Raw genomic sequence first — 14,369 nt, 5'->3', positions numbered from 1 at the left:
CCAGACTTGTGAGGCTAAGGGATATGCTGCCAACCAGTGGCACCACTATCCAGTGGAGTTGAATCCATCATCTTTCCACCATATTCACTGCCATTTCCTGTTCTCACCTTGTAAGGAAGTTCCTAGCTGAATCTGCAAGAGACCTTTACTACAGGAAATGGAAAGTCAACATCCAAATGATGAAGCTACTAGGCTTCCCTCAAAAACTTGCCTGTCAATGAATGGATAAACAAAATGTAGTATATTGACACAATGGAATACCGTCCAGGAATAAAAAGGAACAAAATATGGGTATGTGTTATAAACATGGATGAACCTTGCACACATTACACCAAGTGAAAAAAGCCAGACACAAAAGACCACATACAGTATGATTCCATTTATATGAAATGTCCAGAAAAGGCACAGACAAGCAGATTATAGACACAGAAAGCAGATTAATGGTTGTCTGGGGCTAAAGTGGGAACCGGGATTAAACGTAAAAGTTAGCGGGGTGATGGAATATTCTAAAACTGGATTGTGATAATGACCGCACAACAAAAAATAAATCAATGAACTGCACACTTACAATGACTGCATCTTATGGTACATGAATATATCTTGATAAAGCTGTTAACAACAACAACAACAAAAACTTGTCTGTACAAGTGGAAGAAAGAGTCTTGCTCCAAGGCAGAGAATGATCCGTTTAATAATTTTAAAGAACAAAGGAGGCAATGTAAAAGACCCCGTTACTCAACTGGAAAATAGTTGTTTAAAACAGCAAGCTAATATAATCATATACTGTTTTAAGAATTCACAGAAAGTGTTTCATTTTATAAATTTATTTATTTATTTATTTATTTATTTTTGGCTGTATTGGGACTTTGTTGCTGCGCGCGGGCTTTCCTCTAGTTGTGGCGAGCGGGGGCTACTCTTCGTTGTGGTGCGCAGGCTTCTCATTGCGGTGGCTTCTCTTGTTGCAGAGCACCGGCTCGGCACGTGGGCTTCAGTAATTGTGGCACTTGGGCTCAGTAGCTGTGGCACTCGGGCTTAGCGGCTCCGCGGCATGTGGGATCTTCATGGACCAGGGCTCGAACCCGTGTCCCCTGCACTGGCAGGCGGATTCTTAACTACTGCGCCACCAGGGAAGTCCGAAAGTGTTTCATTTTAATAAATAAGAGGAATTTATAAATTCACTTCCTCTAGAAAGCATAGTATCCAGCTATCTGGGCAGGTCCCATAAGATGAGGTAGTCCATTTGCAAATGGGTCAGTTACCACCTGAGCATATGAAGGGGTTCTTTAGGTTGTTTTTTGTTGTTGTTTTGTTTTTCAATAAATTTATTTATTTTATTTATTTATTTTTGGCTGCATTGGGTCTTCGTTGCTATGCACGGGCTTCTCATTGTGGTGGCTTCTCTTGTTGCGGAGCACAGGCTCTAGGCGCACTGGCTTCAGTAGTTGTGGTGCGTGGGCTCAGTAGTTGTGGCTCGTGGGCTCTAGAGCGCAGGCTCAGTAGTTGTGGCGCACAGGCTTAGTTGCTCCGCGGCATGTGGCATCTTCCCAGACCAGGGCTCGAACCCATGTCCCCTGCATTGGTAGGTGGATTCCTAACCACTGAGCTACCAAGGAAGCCCTTGGTTGTTTTTTAAAAAGCCAGAATATTGGGTAAATATCTAGAAACTAGGTTAATTCTCCTACTTTCTACATAAGAAGCTGTTTTTTGTTTTGATGACTGTTTGTTCCATGGTGACAGAGCAAAAGAGGCTGCCTTCTTCCCTATGCCCACAAGCCACAGAGGGAAGAAGTGGTAACTAGCTTTCAAAATAGACCCTCCTATGCACAGAATATTCCTCAACAGTGTAACTGTGCTAACACAATCCCCACGGGGTCCCCTCTGCACTGCTGTTCCTACCAGCAGCCTGCTTCTCCCTGCTGTCCCTTTATGAGCTCTTTACTCCCTGGCCTCACTCTTCACTGTTCCTCAATCGGATTCTTTATGTTCACTTCTGAGACTCAAAAGCTATTGACAAGGAATTCAGTTTCTGGAATTATTTTTCCAGATCTTGTACGTCCTTCTGGAGCTACCAAATAACCTCTTCCACACTGCCTCCTCCTAGAAGGTTTGTCTGATGGTGCAGTTTGACCCCAAACACATTAGGAATGCTAGATCTGGAGAAGTTTCCTTGTAGGGCGTTCAAGACCAGGCGGTACTCCTCTACCACAACCAGACCCAAGTGAATAAAAAATATCATTCGGGATATGATAGTATACATTTCACAGGAAAAAACAACAACAACAAAACCTGCCATCCCAAATACAAGCTCAAAACGCCAAAACCTCCCACGGCCAACCGGCCCCTCATGAGGCACAACAGGGGTTAGGGAGGCAAGACAGAGCAGCTGGGACAGAAGAAAGAAGCCCGGCGCCTGGACTGGTCTAGACTGGTCGGGGCTAAGTGGAGAACTGCTCTGGAGACAGTGAGGACCTCCCTGGACACCACAGTATCCCCCGACGCTGACAGCCCCTCGCAGCCCCTTCCCGGGGAGCTGCTCCGCCCACGGCCCATGTGGCCAAGTTTAGTGAACAGCGCAACACAGCAGGGTCCTCAGCACCACTCACACCAGCCACGTGGCTGACAGGGCTCCCTCGGCTTCCTCTTTTCACCCACGGCTCAGGCCAAAAGCCTCAGGGTCCCTGCTGATTCTTTCCTTACATCCCCTAGGTCCGATCCACCGGCAAGCCCAAAGCCGCCCTGCATCCACGCACTTCTCACCACCTCCGAGGCTGCCCCCACTCTGGGACCCATGTGCGCTCCCCTTGCCCTCCATCCCCTAATCCCCACTGAGCAGCCTCAACAAGCCAACTCCCCAGAGCAATGAGCAAATATCCTGACCTCTTACCACCCACCAAGGCCCCTTCCCTCCTCTTCTCCTACCACTCACCCTGCCCTCAATGTTCTAGCCACGCTGGCCTTCTTCCTAGCCCCGGAATGTGCCAAATTCATTCCACCTTGGGCCTCTGCCTCAGGCTCTTCCACCGCCTGGAATGACTACCCACGTCTGGTTCCCACTCGCCACTCAGGTTTCAGTTCAACCTGAAATGTCACCTCGTCAGAACACTTCTCCGACCCGCGGAGATACGGTGTCCCCCACCCTGCCCACCCCCATCACTTTCCATCTCCCAGCGTGTTTTATGTTCTTTATTGCAGTAACGATATAAACCTGATTTGCACACTGAATCCCCCAACTGACAACAAACTCCATGATTTTACAATACCTGTAAGTCAGGTCATTGTGCCGTACACCATAAATGTGTACAGGGCTGTATGTCACCTATATCTCAATAAAACTGAAAGGAAAAAAGAATATAAATGCCATGAAAGCAGATGACTAATCGGTCCTGTTTACTACTGTACCCTGAAGGGCTAGAACAGTGCCTGGCACACAAGAGAGGCCTGATTAATACTTCTGGAAGGAAAGGGCATCCTGTCCAAAGGCCATGGCTCGACTCATGCTCTAGGGTCCCTGAGGTGCTGCTCAGAGAGGGAGGGCGCTGCTGGTCTCCTTCTCAAGTACCTGAATTGGAGACGATGGACTAATTTAATTAGACAATTGGCAAAGAGCACTGACAGTAATGGGAAGCTTTAAGCAGGTCTGTGTGCGAAACACAGGCCACGGGCGAGCTCCAGTCAGGCAGACGCAGAAGCTCCCAGAAGCAAGAGCTTGGAAGCAGAGAAGAGCAGGACAGCAGGTGAGAGCGCCAGCTGGAAGCAGAAGATCCCAAAGAAAAGCAGAGCCTGAGAGAGGAGCTGAGTCACTTGATGGGGGTGAACCTTAAGGGAAGGGCAAGCTCCCCCTGCCGAAGGCCCACAGTGCCCTGGGACCCAGCTCCAGTGTGCACTGAAGCCCGGCAGTCCTGGTAACCCTGGAGGCTCACGGGAGTACCAGCACCCTTCCTGACCCCTGCACTAAACCCCCATCACACACGCTAGCACCAGAGGGTCCCTGATCCACGCGGCCAAAAGGGCTCTGCCTAAAACTCAAGCCCTGTGGCCTGGAATTCTAACCACAGACAGAATTCCAACAAGATAGAAAATACCTAAGATATTTGCTGTCTGAACTGCACATTTTATACCGAAGAAGTAACTCAATTCTGGGGAACAGGAGCTCACACTCTGAATTTTTCATCAGCCATATAAGAATCCTTAAAGATAAGTACTATTAACTTTCTACAATACCCTACTCTAGGAACTGTGCTACGGAACCATGATAAGACCACTTTACAGACTTTCTTTTCTATCGAGGGCCCTCCTATCACTAGATCCCCTGAAGTGGTGCCTAATACAGTCAGCACAGCTTGACATAACTGCAGGGTGGGCTGCTATGCTCTCCTGTGGGGGAAGAAGCCTTAAGAAAGACTTTTATACTTGTGTTATGTGCTTAAAAACATCATCTCAAGAAACTTTGAGACCAGTCTGTATTAGTTTCCTATTGCTGCTGTAACAAATGACCACAAAATGAGTGGCTTAGAACAACACAAATTTACTGTCTTACAGTTCTGGAGGTCAGAAGTCTGAAACGGGTCTCTGGGGCTAAAATCAATATGTCAGCAGCACTGGGTCCCGTCTGAGGACTCCGGGGGAGAATCTGTTTCCTTGCCTTTTCAAGCTTCTAAAGGTTGCCCATATTCCTTAGCTCATGGCCCCTTCCTCCATCTTCCAAGTCAGCAACATCAGGCCAAGTCCTTCTCCCGCTGCTCCCTCTCTGGTTCTCTTCTGCTTTCCTCGTCTACTTTTAAGGACGCTTGTGATTGGTTACACTGGGCCCACCCACATAATCCAAAATAATCTCCCCACTTTGAAGGCAGCTGATCAGCAACCCTAGTTCCTCTTTGCCATGTAACCTAACATATTCACAGGCCCCGGGGATTAGGATGTGGACGTCTTGAGGGGCCACTCATCTGCCTACAGCCCCAGTCCGTGTGGGTCACAACACAAACACTACCCAGCAAAACAACACCTCGTTGTCCCACTCCACACCAACACCCCTAAAGCACCGTTCCACAGAGGGTGTATTTGTCTTTGCAGAGCTGAAGATAAACAAGGTTCACCAGAGGCAAGTTTCTGATGTTGGCCGCTTAGGCCCCTGAGCTTCCCTTTTCAATTCCATATATAGTTCTTAGCCACCCAGTACATGCCAGACAACTGTTAGGCTCCGTGGGAAAGTCAAAGGTGAAGAGAGCAGGAGTCTTGGGAAGTCAGGTCTATGGAAGAATACCACACAGAACCAATAAGGTTGTAGATTTGCAGAGGACTGTGGCATTCACTCCCTTCGAGAAAGCCGGCAGGGCCACAGTCTCGAAGGAAGGGCAGGATTTTACCAGTGGGGAAGGGCAGCCCGAGGAAGGGCATGGAGCTGCCTAGGGGCATTTGTTTTCCCCACCTTGGTTTCTCCCGCCTTACATTCCTAGAGGAACTGGCACTTTCACCTCCTCTCTTACAGAACTGCAGGCTTCTGTGAGCAGATGAGGGAGGTGACTTTTCAACTCCTTTTCAGCTCCCAGAGACACCGCCTTGGACAAACTGCCTCACCTCCCAGCAACAGGGCAAATTAACTTCTGTGCTCAGGTTTTCTTTCCTTTTTTTTTTTTTTTTTTTTGGTAAGTTTTAAAAATAGGAATTCCATCATCACCTGCCTGAGAAGGTTATTGTGACTTAGGACAACGCAGAGACCCCAGGAGGGCGGTAGTTGCTCAGCTGGTGCGAATTTTCTTCCCTCCTCCCACCCTAGCAGATGAACTCCCTCCACCCTCCCCTCCAACCCCTTTCCCCGGGCTCTTCCCAATTTGATCACCCTTCTTCGCCCTTCCATCAGGACGGCAATCAGCCATTCAGCCTCTACAGAAAAAGGAAATTTGGTCCTGGACTACCAACAAGGAGAAGATAGGCAAAAGGAACTCTGGGGCTTCCTGCATGATTTTTGACAGTTAACATGGGGAAGGGGAGATAGGTATGAAACCCCAATGTCAGGGGAAACTGTCCACACTGATCCCGATTATGCAAACGCGCACACACACACACGCACGCGCACACACACACACACACACACACACACACACACACTGGCTTCGGCACCCTGCTTGGTGCTGCCGTTGGACCTGGTTCACGTTGTTTATCATAGCCCTTGCTAACTGTTTTACAACTGTCTGTTTATCTGTCCCCCACCCCAGGTTTGTGAGTTCCTGGAGGACAGAGACGGCCTTTTCTCATCTCTGCAGCCCGCACTCCCATCTCAGTGCGGCCCTTTAATGGACACCATATTATGATTAAAGACCAAAGAAAGCGCAAGAGAAGAGAAACTGCTTCTCTTCAGCATGGTTGCAGAAGAATAAAACTAATTTAGTCATTTGTGTAAATGGTTCCCACTTACAGCTAGTTATCGCACCTAGGATTAGAAAGTTCCTCTATGGAAAACTTAAAACTTGAAGGACGAGATGCGCTAAACCTTTAATACTTGGGGATCAGGAACAGAGGGTTGCTTTACATACATATACAGGGTTACATTCTAGAAACTTGTATCCCAAGGCTATCTTACAGGTCCAAATTAAAAGGTCTCCTCAAATATCCACTGGAGCAGAAATCCACTGTCCAGAAAGCTACAGCTTATCTTTAAATACATAAAAGGACTCTCTCTCCCCCCGCCCCCCAGACATTCACACCAAGGCTCCCTAACAAAGAGTTACATAAAAAGAGAAGCGATGGGCTTCCCTCGTGGTGCAGTGGTTGGGAGTCCACCTGACATTGCAAGGGACATGGGTTCGAGCCCTGGTCCGGGAGGATCCCACATGCCGCAGAATAACTGGGCCCGTGAGCCACAACTACTGAGCCTGCTCTCTAGAGCCCATGGGCCACAACTGCTGAGCCAACACTCTAGAGCCCGCGAGCCACAACTACTGAAGCCCGCGCGCCACAACTACTGAAGTCCACATGCCTAGAGCCCGTGCTCCGCAGCAGGAGAGGCCACCGCAATGAGAGGCCCGCGCACCACAATGAAGAGTGGGCCCCTCTGGCCGCAACTAGAGAAAGCCTGTGCGCAGCAACGAAGACCCAACGCAGCCAAAAATAACGTACATTTAAAAAAAGAGAGAGAGAGAGAAGCGAAACCAAAACCAACCACAAAAAGCTATCTACTAGATGTGTTCAGAATCCACGTGGGCGATTTACATGTGTGACATTCCTCACAGTGTTAAGAGGGCAAGGACCATGAACTATGTTCTAGAGTGCACAGCTCCTTTGTGGGGCCTTAGAAAGTATGGACAAACCAAGAATGCATCCATTTAGCATTTGTCAGGCAGGCATTTGAAAGCCACACTAAAGACCCCAGTCAGATACGTTATTTCCCTCAGTTTACAGATGAGAAACTTGGGCTCCTAATAAATGTCAGCTGAATGAGGATGCAGAATGGATTCAGCCCATTAAACCTCCTCTTGCCTCTTATTTGTCAGGTACTAGACACATCCACAGACATTATCTCAGTTAATCCTCACTTCCACCCTGCAGCGGAGCTTTATCCTCCCCATTTTACAGTGGCAGACAGGAAGCCTTAGAGAAGGTAAGCCATGAACTTCTAAGCTCTGCCTTGGGGAGAGGCGACTTCTTCCCCTCCCAAACGTCCCAGTAATTGAACACACACTGTGGGACCAAGGCAAGATGTTTCACTACAGGGCTTCTTAGCATCACAGTGTGGGAAGGACAGGGATGCCAGCTGCATGAAGCTGGAATCCATCCGCACTGTCACTTGCCCAGGTGGACCACGGGGCACATTCACAACCTAGTCCCAACTCCTCAAAGACCCTATTCCCCCACCTGAAGTCAGTCTTGCCAAAGATCCTTCAGGAGTGCATGTTCAGGAACAGATCATATTCAGAGTCCCTAGGCCACTTCACACGACTGGGGAAAAAACAACCACAACTTCCCCTGCACTTAGTTCCTCCCCCAAAGAGCTGTTGAGCCTCATCTGGAAACAGCTGGGAGGCAGCAGTTAACAGGAAACCAACCAAAAAAAAAGCACAGAGTGTACCAGGGAGAGTTAGGCGGCTAGAACGAAGAGGCCAGGGGACAGACAGGAAGTTGAAGTTAGAAAGAGCCTAGGCCACAAACAGTTAGACAGAAGAGGAGGCCCAGCTGGCCTTCCTCTCAGCCCCAGGAGCAGAAAACCTGGAAACCAGCGGTGAAGGCTCACACCGCACTGAAAGGGAAGTCAGGCCACCTCTGGGGTTGACTCTTCTCTCCTCCCTGCCCCCCATATCTCAACCCCCCTTCTCTGAAAGCCAGCTAGTGGTCGTGCAGGACAGCTGAGGTCAGAAACTCACATCTGTTCTCATGCTGCTTTCTGGGCCAGAGGCTACAGCCCAGACAACTGGTTTCGAGTCACTCCTCTGTCAATCTGTACCCGGGTTCCACACTGCCAACTAAACTCTGGGGCCATCCAAACGAGCCCCAGGCGGAGACACAAAGAGCATCTTCATGAGCAATTACTAGGTGGACACATCTCAGGGAGCTGCAGTGGCAGGACTCTACATGGGGAATGACAGCAAAGCAGGAGAGCCAAAGGGGCTGGCGGTCTTGAAGAACCAGGTGAGCCTCAAACCAAACTAAGGGTGCATTTTGCCACCAAGAAAGTTAAATGAGCAATGGACAGCTGCCAAAATATTCTTGAAAGAAGTGAAAAAAAAATACCATTACTAAAATTCTTTGGTGTTATTTAATAATAAGCCTTTAGGTTATCCAAACGGAGGGCAAAGCGGGGAGACTGGTTTATTTTTCCTTTAGCAGAGCTTAGGTGAGTGCTTTCGAGCCCATGCCCCCTGCTACGCAAGCAACCATTCTCTCTTTGTATGCGGAGAAGTTTATATTAAAATAAAGAAGAGGATTAAGTTCGCTTAATAAAGCACATTCCTGTCTTTCACCCCCAATTTTGTTTGAAAGGGCTCTCTCACACTGTAGCATATGCTACAATCTAGTTGCGTTTGATTCCAATGAAGTGCTCAAAACTTGAGACTGGGTAAGCAGGGCTAAACGAGGGCAGAGGGCTGCAATCTCAATGCCGTTTGGTTTTTTTTTAAAAAAAAAAAAAAAAAAAACAGAACATCTTCACAGGCTCAGTGCCAGCTCAAACTGGCAAGACCAGAGAATCAGAGCAGAGCCTAACCAATGTGCCACGCAAGGGGGGTTGGAGGAGAGCTCTGGGTAATGTAATGCAGCCATGTGGCAAACAAACCATCAGGGAAGCCTTCAAGAGAGGAAATGGGGGCGGGAAGAGTGGGGTGCGTTTCAGGAACATAACAAAGGAACAAGTTGACTAATCATTTATTCCAGAGGGGAAAATGCCACCCAGAGCCATGTATATCTAGTGTTTCAACTTCAGGTAAATGTGTACCTTGGATATATTTGGGGTTCCCTACTCTCCAAAAACAGGGGGGAGGGTGAGGGTAACGTTCCTACTCTTCTTTACACTGCTTCTGGAGTCTCCAAGGAAACTTTCCCTGCGCTGCCTGCAGACTAGACCTGAGACAACCCCAGCCAGTCCAGTTACTACTGCAGTAACCTCCACTCTGCGGAGATCCTATCAAGAGCTTTGGGCAGGGCTGGGCTGCTCTGTACTGCAGCTAGTCCACAGAAGTTCTGTTGCTGAGGCAGAAATTATCGGAAGCAAATACCTAAGAAACACACCGAGAAAGGGAGAGTGGAAGGCCACGTTAACCCATGAGGACCACGCATTTCTGTGACTTAGAAAAAAGGGATCTCCGCCTAGAGCCGGAGCCACAGGTCAGGATGGTGCCTGGGATGCCTGCCCTAAACACTGACATCTCCATATAACGTTTCAGAGCCAGCCAAAGAACCCTCCAACTTGCCAGGAGGATAGCCTGCACCTCCAAGAGCTGTGGCTCCAAGTCTTCCTAGGAGGCAGCCAGGGCCCCTCCGAAGTTGGGGGAGGGCTTCCCAATAAAGGGGATGTGAGAGGATCCAGCCTCCCTCTGCTGGGGCAATAAGAAAAGGAGCTCACACTCTTCTGGAGCAACTAATTATGTGCCAGGTACTGGAATAAGCACTTTACCTGCTGTTCCATCCCCACAGCAGCCAATGGAGGCAGACACTACTGTCATCCCCTCTTTATAACGGAGGAAACAGGCTCAGAAATTTGACTCAACCATTAAATACTGGAACCAGCGACTTTAAGCCACCCTGGACAGGTGGTCCTAACCACTACTGGCAATTGCTGGAAACACACAAAGCTTTTGGGGGAAGGGTGGATAAAGTCGGGTAACACAAGGTACAGCCTGTATTTACACCTTTTTCTTACCCGAAATCGGTGGCCTCGGAATTGGAGGTGAGGGCCTGCATGGGGAACGTGAAGCCGGAAGAACCCAAGCCCTGCTGACAGGGAAGAGGCCAGGAACGCCCGCCCCTCTCGCTTCCACTAGGGACCCCAGACCCATAAACCCTCCCGAAGAGGGAAGACCCAAAGGGAATGCCTGAAGCCAAGAGATCCCCGGGCGGCCCAGCCCTCCACGCTTGTTTTGTCAAAGGGAGCTCCGCTCGAGAGGTGGGGCCGGCCGGGTCCTACCTGTAGGCCAGGGTCATGCACTCGAAGAGCTTGGTGAGCGAGGCGTCGATGGACAGGTGGCAGGAGCTGGTCTTGCCGAAGCTGTAGGTCTGGCACGTCTGCTTGTTGACCGTGTCGAAATCGTAGCCCTTCTTGGGCGGGTGCTCGCGGTGCGGCGACGACACCATGAAGTGGCCGCTGTGGATGATCTGCTGGCGGCGCGGAGGCTCTTCGCTGCCCGACCCGGCCTTGGGCGGCAGTGGCGCGGCGCTCGCGTGGCCCCGGGCCGGGGTGGCCGCGCCGGAGGCGGGCGGCGGAGACGGCTCATCCGTGTCCGAGTCGTCGTCGTCCTCGGGCACCTGGGGCTTGAGCAGCACCGCGCGGCCCCGGCTGCGGGGCCGGCGCGGGGAGCACATGAAGACGTCGGCGGCCATGGGGGGGCCCGGCCGGGGGCATCCCCCGGAGCCCGGGGCGACGCGGGCGAGGAAACGTGACGGGGCGCCGGCCCGGCCCGCGCGCCGACTGTCCGCGAGCGCGCGGCGGGGCGGGAGGGGGAGGGCACGGGCCGTCAGGGCCGCCTCGGCGCCGGCCCCGGCGTGACGTCACCGGCGCGTCTCGGCCAATCGGGCGCCCGCTTCGGCCTCTTAAAGGCGCAGGGGAACCTTTCCGTGTCTGGGCGGACAAAAACGGGGGGCAGGGGTAGGCGGAGGCCACGCCTCCAGGCCCCGCCCCTCGCCACCCCCTTCCCTCCGGGGTGCTGCGGGACTTGGTAACCGGGCGGTGCCACTCTCCGGTGTCTTGGCCTAGGAGAGGCGTTGGCCGAGCGGGCCGTGCCGATCCCGCCCCACGCTCCGGGGAATCGTTCTGCTGCCTCGCCGCAGGCCGGGCGGGCGCTCCACGTGGTGGGTGGGGGTGGCGCTCCTTCCGTCTCCCAGGCCCTGCAGGGCCCGGAACTGTGGCTCTTCACAGATGTTGCTGGGCGCTGTGGGTTTTGTCCCCATTTTACTGATAAAACCGAGTCGCTGAATACCAAAGGGGTTTTTCTAACGCGAAATCAAGCTTCACCGGACTTCCCTGGTGGCGCAGTGGTTAAGAACTCGCCTGCCAATGCAGGGCACACGGGTTCGAGCCTTGGTCTGGGAAGATACCGTATGACGCGAAGCAACCAAGCCCGCGAGCCACAACTACTGAGCCCACGTGCCACAACTACTGAAGCCTGGGCGCCTAGAGCCTGTGCTCTGCAGCAAGAAAAGCCGCTGCTTGCCGCAACTAGAGAAAGCCCACGCTCAGCAACGAAGACCCAACGAGCAACCAAAAATTAATTAATTAAAAAAGAAAGAAAGATCACTAACGCTTCTCACCTCCACAAAGGTGGAACCTGCCTTTTTAGTCAACCTTACTTAAGGCACTTTCCCAGGGCATCGCAACTAGTACGTGACAGAGCCACTAAAACTCAAAATACTGTCATTATTGCTAAGATCTTAAATTTGGAGGGCGAACCAGCCCCTAAACAATTCCAATTCTGAGCCACAGTTGTCTTCTCTGACAAGTGGGGAATGATTGCTATGTCTCAGAAAGTTGTGACAGTTAAAAAATGACTATAAAGTACTTAACACAGTGCCTAGCAAAGAATGAGCACTGTGTATTAAATGGACTACGGACTGAAGAGACTGAAGCAGCCAGACCAGAGGCACCTAGAAATTGCCAATACTCAATCACTTTTGACTATAGAAACAGCAATTTCATATGGTCCAACCTAAGAGTTGACATTTATAGAAAGCTGTCAAGGGGCTCAATGCCAGCCTGGGGTGGGGGCCACGTAGGGACAGTAGGGGATGACAGGGCAGCAAGAGGGCCAGTGATGTCCCTGGGGCAGGAGCTCCCACTCTAGTCTCAGCAGGGCCTCCGGTGTCCTCTGCTGCTGCTCCTGTGCTCTGCTTTGAAGCCAGTTTCACTTCCAGATTCGGGTGGAGGCTGAGCTCCCTCCCTCGCCTTCCTCCTGACAAGGGCCTCCTAAAGGGGAGCGTGTTGGGACAAATGTCTCTTACCAAAGTGGCTGCACTAACTCCTTCCCTGGATATCTCCAAGGAGGGATAGGCCAGATGGACTGGCAGCTGGTGTGAGTTTGAGGGTCTCCCCACTTGCCCAAACCACTGCTCCCAACTCTGGCTGCAAACGTCTGAAAGTCCACCCTTTGAGTTGCCTTCCTTTATTCGAAGACTTTTCTCCTTGGTAAACGCTTAAATGCCCAGCCACATTTGATAGAGCGATTCCACCTCTATGATTTTATCCTAAGGCTGTGGGTACAAGGATGGCGAATACAGCATCATTTGTAAAGAGTGGGCATTAGAAACATAATGTCTAACAAGAGGGAATTCATTGAATATATTATAGTCCCCAATATAACAAAACATTGCATTTTAAATTATGCAAATATATATTTATTGACATGGACAGATGTCCATAATATGTTGTTGGGTGGAAAAAGAACTTTTAAAAAGTTAGCCGTGGGGATTCTCTGGCAGTCCAGTGGTTAGGACTCCGCACTTCCACCACAGGGGGCATGGGTTGGATCCCTGGTTGGGAAACTAGGATCCTGCAAGCCACACAGCACAGCCAAAAAAAAAAAAAAGTTAACAGTAGCTTGATATAATTTTTTTTTAATATTTATTTATTTATTTATTTGGCTGAGCCAGGTCTTAGTTGCGGCACGTGGGATATTCATCGTGGCACAGGGGATCTTTAGTTGTGCATGCGGGATCTAGTTCCCCAACCGGGGATCGAACCCGGGCCCCCTGCATTGGGAGTGCGGAGCCTTAGCCACTGCACCTCCAGGGAAGTCCCCAGTTTTTTAAAATTCATAAATTTATGTGTGTATGTCAGAAGTGCACCATAATGTTAACACTGGTTATCTCTGGGGGTTGGGGGGTGACTATTTTCTAATTCCCAAAAGAGACAATTATTACTTGTATACCCTTTTTCTTTGCAGGGCACTCTTTGTTTCTCTTTGGTTTCTTAACACAAAAGGCATTTATGTGGAAGGATACATACTTTTATTTTAAAAGAAATTTTTTTAAGGCCACACTGATCGGCATGTGGGATCTTAGTTCCCTGACCAGGGATCGAACCCGCGCCCCCTGCGGTGGAAGCGTGGAGTCTTAACCATTGGATCACCAGGGAAGTCGCAAGGATATATATTAATACTTTAAAAATATATATAAATAAATATCAATTTCCTGGGAGGAGATAAACTCTTAAAGCTGAAGTTGCAAACTGGCAACGTATAGGCCATATTCCGTGCACACACATGCTTTGTTTAATCCTCACCATAAATTCCTAAAGATTGTATTAGAAGAGAAGCAAGACTTGAGGAAAAGCAGTTAAAAATTCAGTTAAAAGCAGAGGACCACCAAGAGTGAGACCTGGAGGTTGCTCCAGGCTCACAAATCAATGGCTAGAAAGAGGTCTCAAGGGCAGTTTTCTGAAAAATATAGAAGAGTTTGCAGATGACTGCCCGCCCCCACTGAGTAGTGGGCAGCAACAGCAAGTGCCCAGGGGGACACGCAGGGCAGTGCCCCAGGGGAGCCAACAGCTCCCATGAAGGACAAAGAGCTTCCACACCCGACAAACCATAAGAACAGAGAATCTCATAGGACAACCATCTTCTCCCCCAAAATCAGAAGCAGCACTCCATGGTAATCAAACCAGCAAACAGGCAAATAAGAATTCCCAAATACAGGGAATTCCCTGACGGTCCAGCGGTTAGGACTCTGCACTTTCA

General features: G+C 50.2%; 1 protein-coding gene across 4 annotated transcripts in view; it reads right to left on the bottom strand.

Moving 5' to 3' along the window:
- MLXIP (MLX interacting protein) overlaps window positions 1–11,118 on the bottom strand; it is a 62,362-nt gene extending 51,244 nt beyond the window's left edge. For 2 of the 4 annotated variants that reach the window (XR_003436753.1, XM_027124891.1), the window contains exon 1: window positions 10,610–11,116. Coding sequence is in view for 3 of the 4 variants with exons in the window: in XM_027124891.1 (XP_026980692.1) it covers window positions 10,610–11,022 (413 nt within the window). In the remaining variant the exon portion in view is untranslated. Of the gene's footprint in view, window positions 1–10,609 lie in introns of all 4 variants that reach the window. The other 2 variants (XM_027124892.1, XM_027124894.1) reach the window with 2 other exon arrangements.
- Window positions 11,119–14,369: the final 3,251 nt, after the last annotated feature.

Source organism: Aethalodelphis obliquidens, unplaced genomic scaffold (genome assembly GCF_003676395.1).
Source record: "Aethalodelphis obliquidens isolate GAN/ISIS:26980383/991018 unplaced genomic scaffold, ASM367639v1 scaffold28, whole genome shotgun sequence".
Taxonomy (NCBI): Eukaryota; Metazoa; Chordata; class Mammalia; order Artiodactyla; family Delphinidae; genus Aethalodelphis; species Aethalodelphis obliquidens.
Note: the sequence above shows the minus strand (reverse complement) of the source record. Positions and strands in the feature narration are given on the sequence as shown.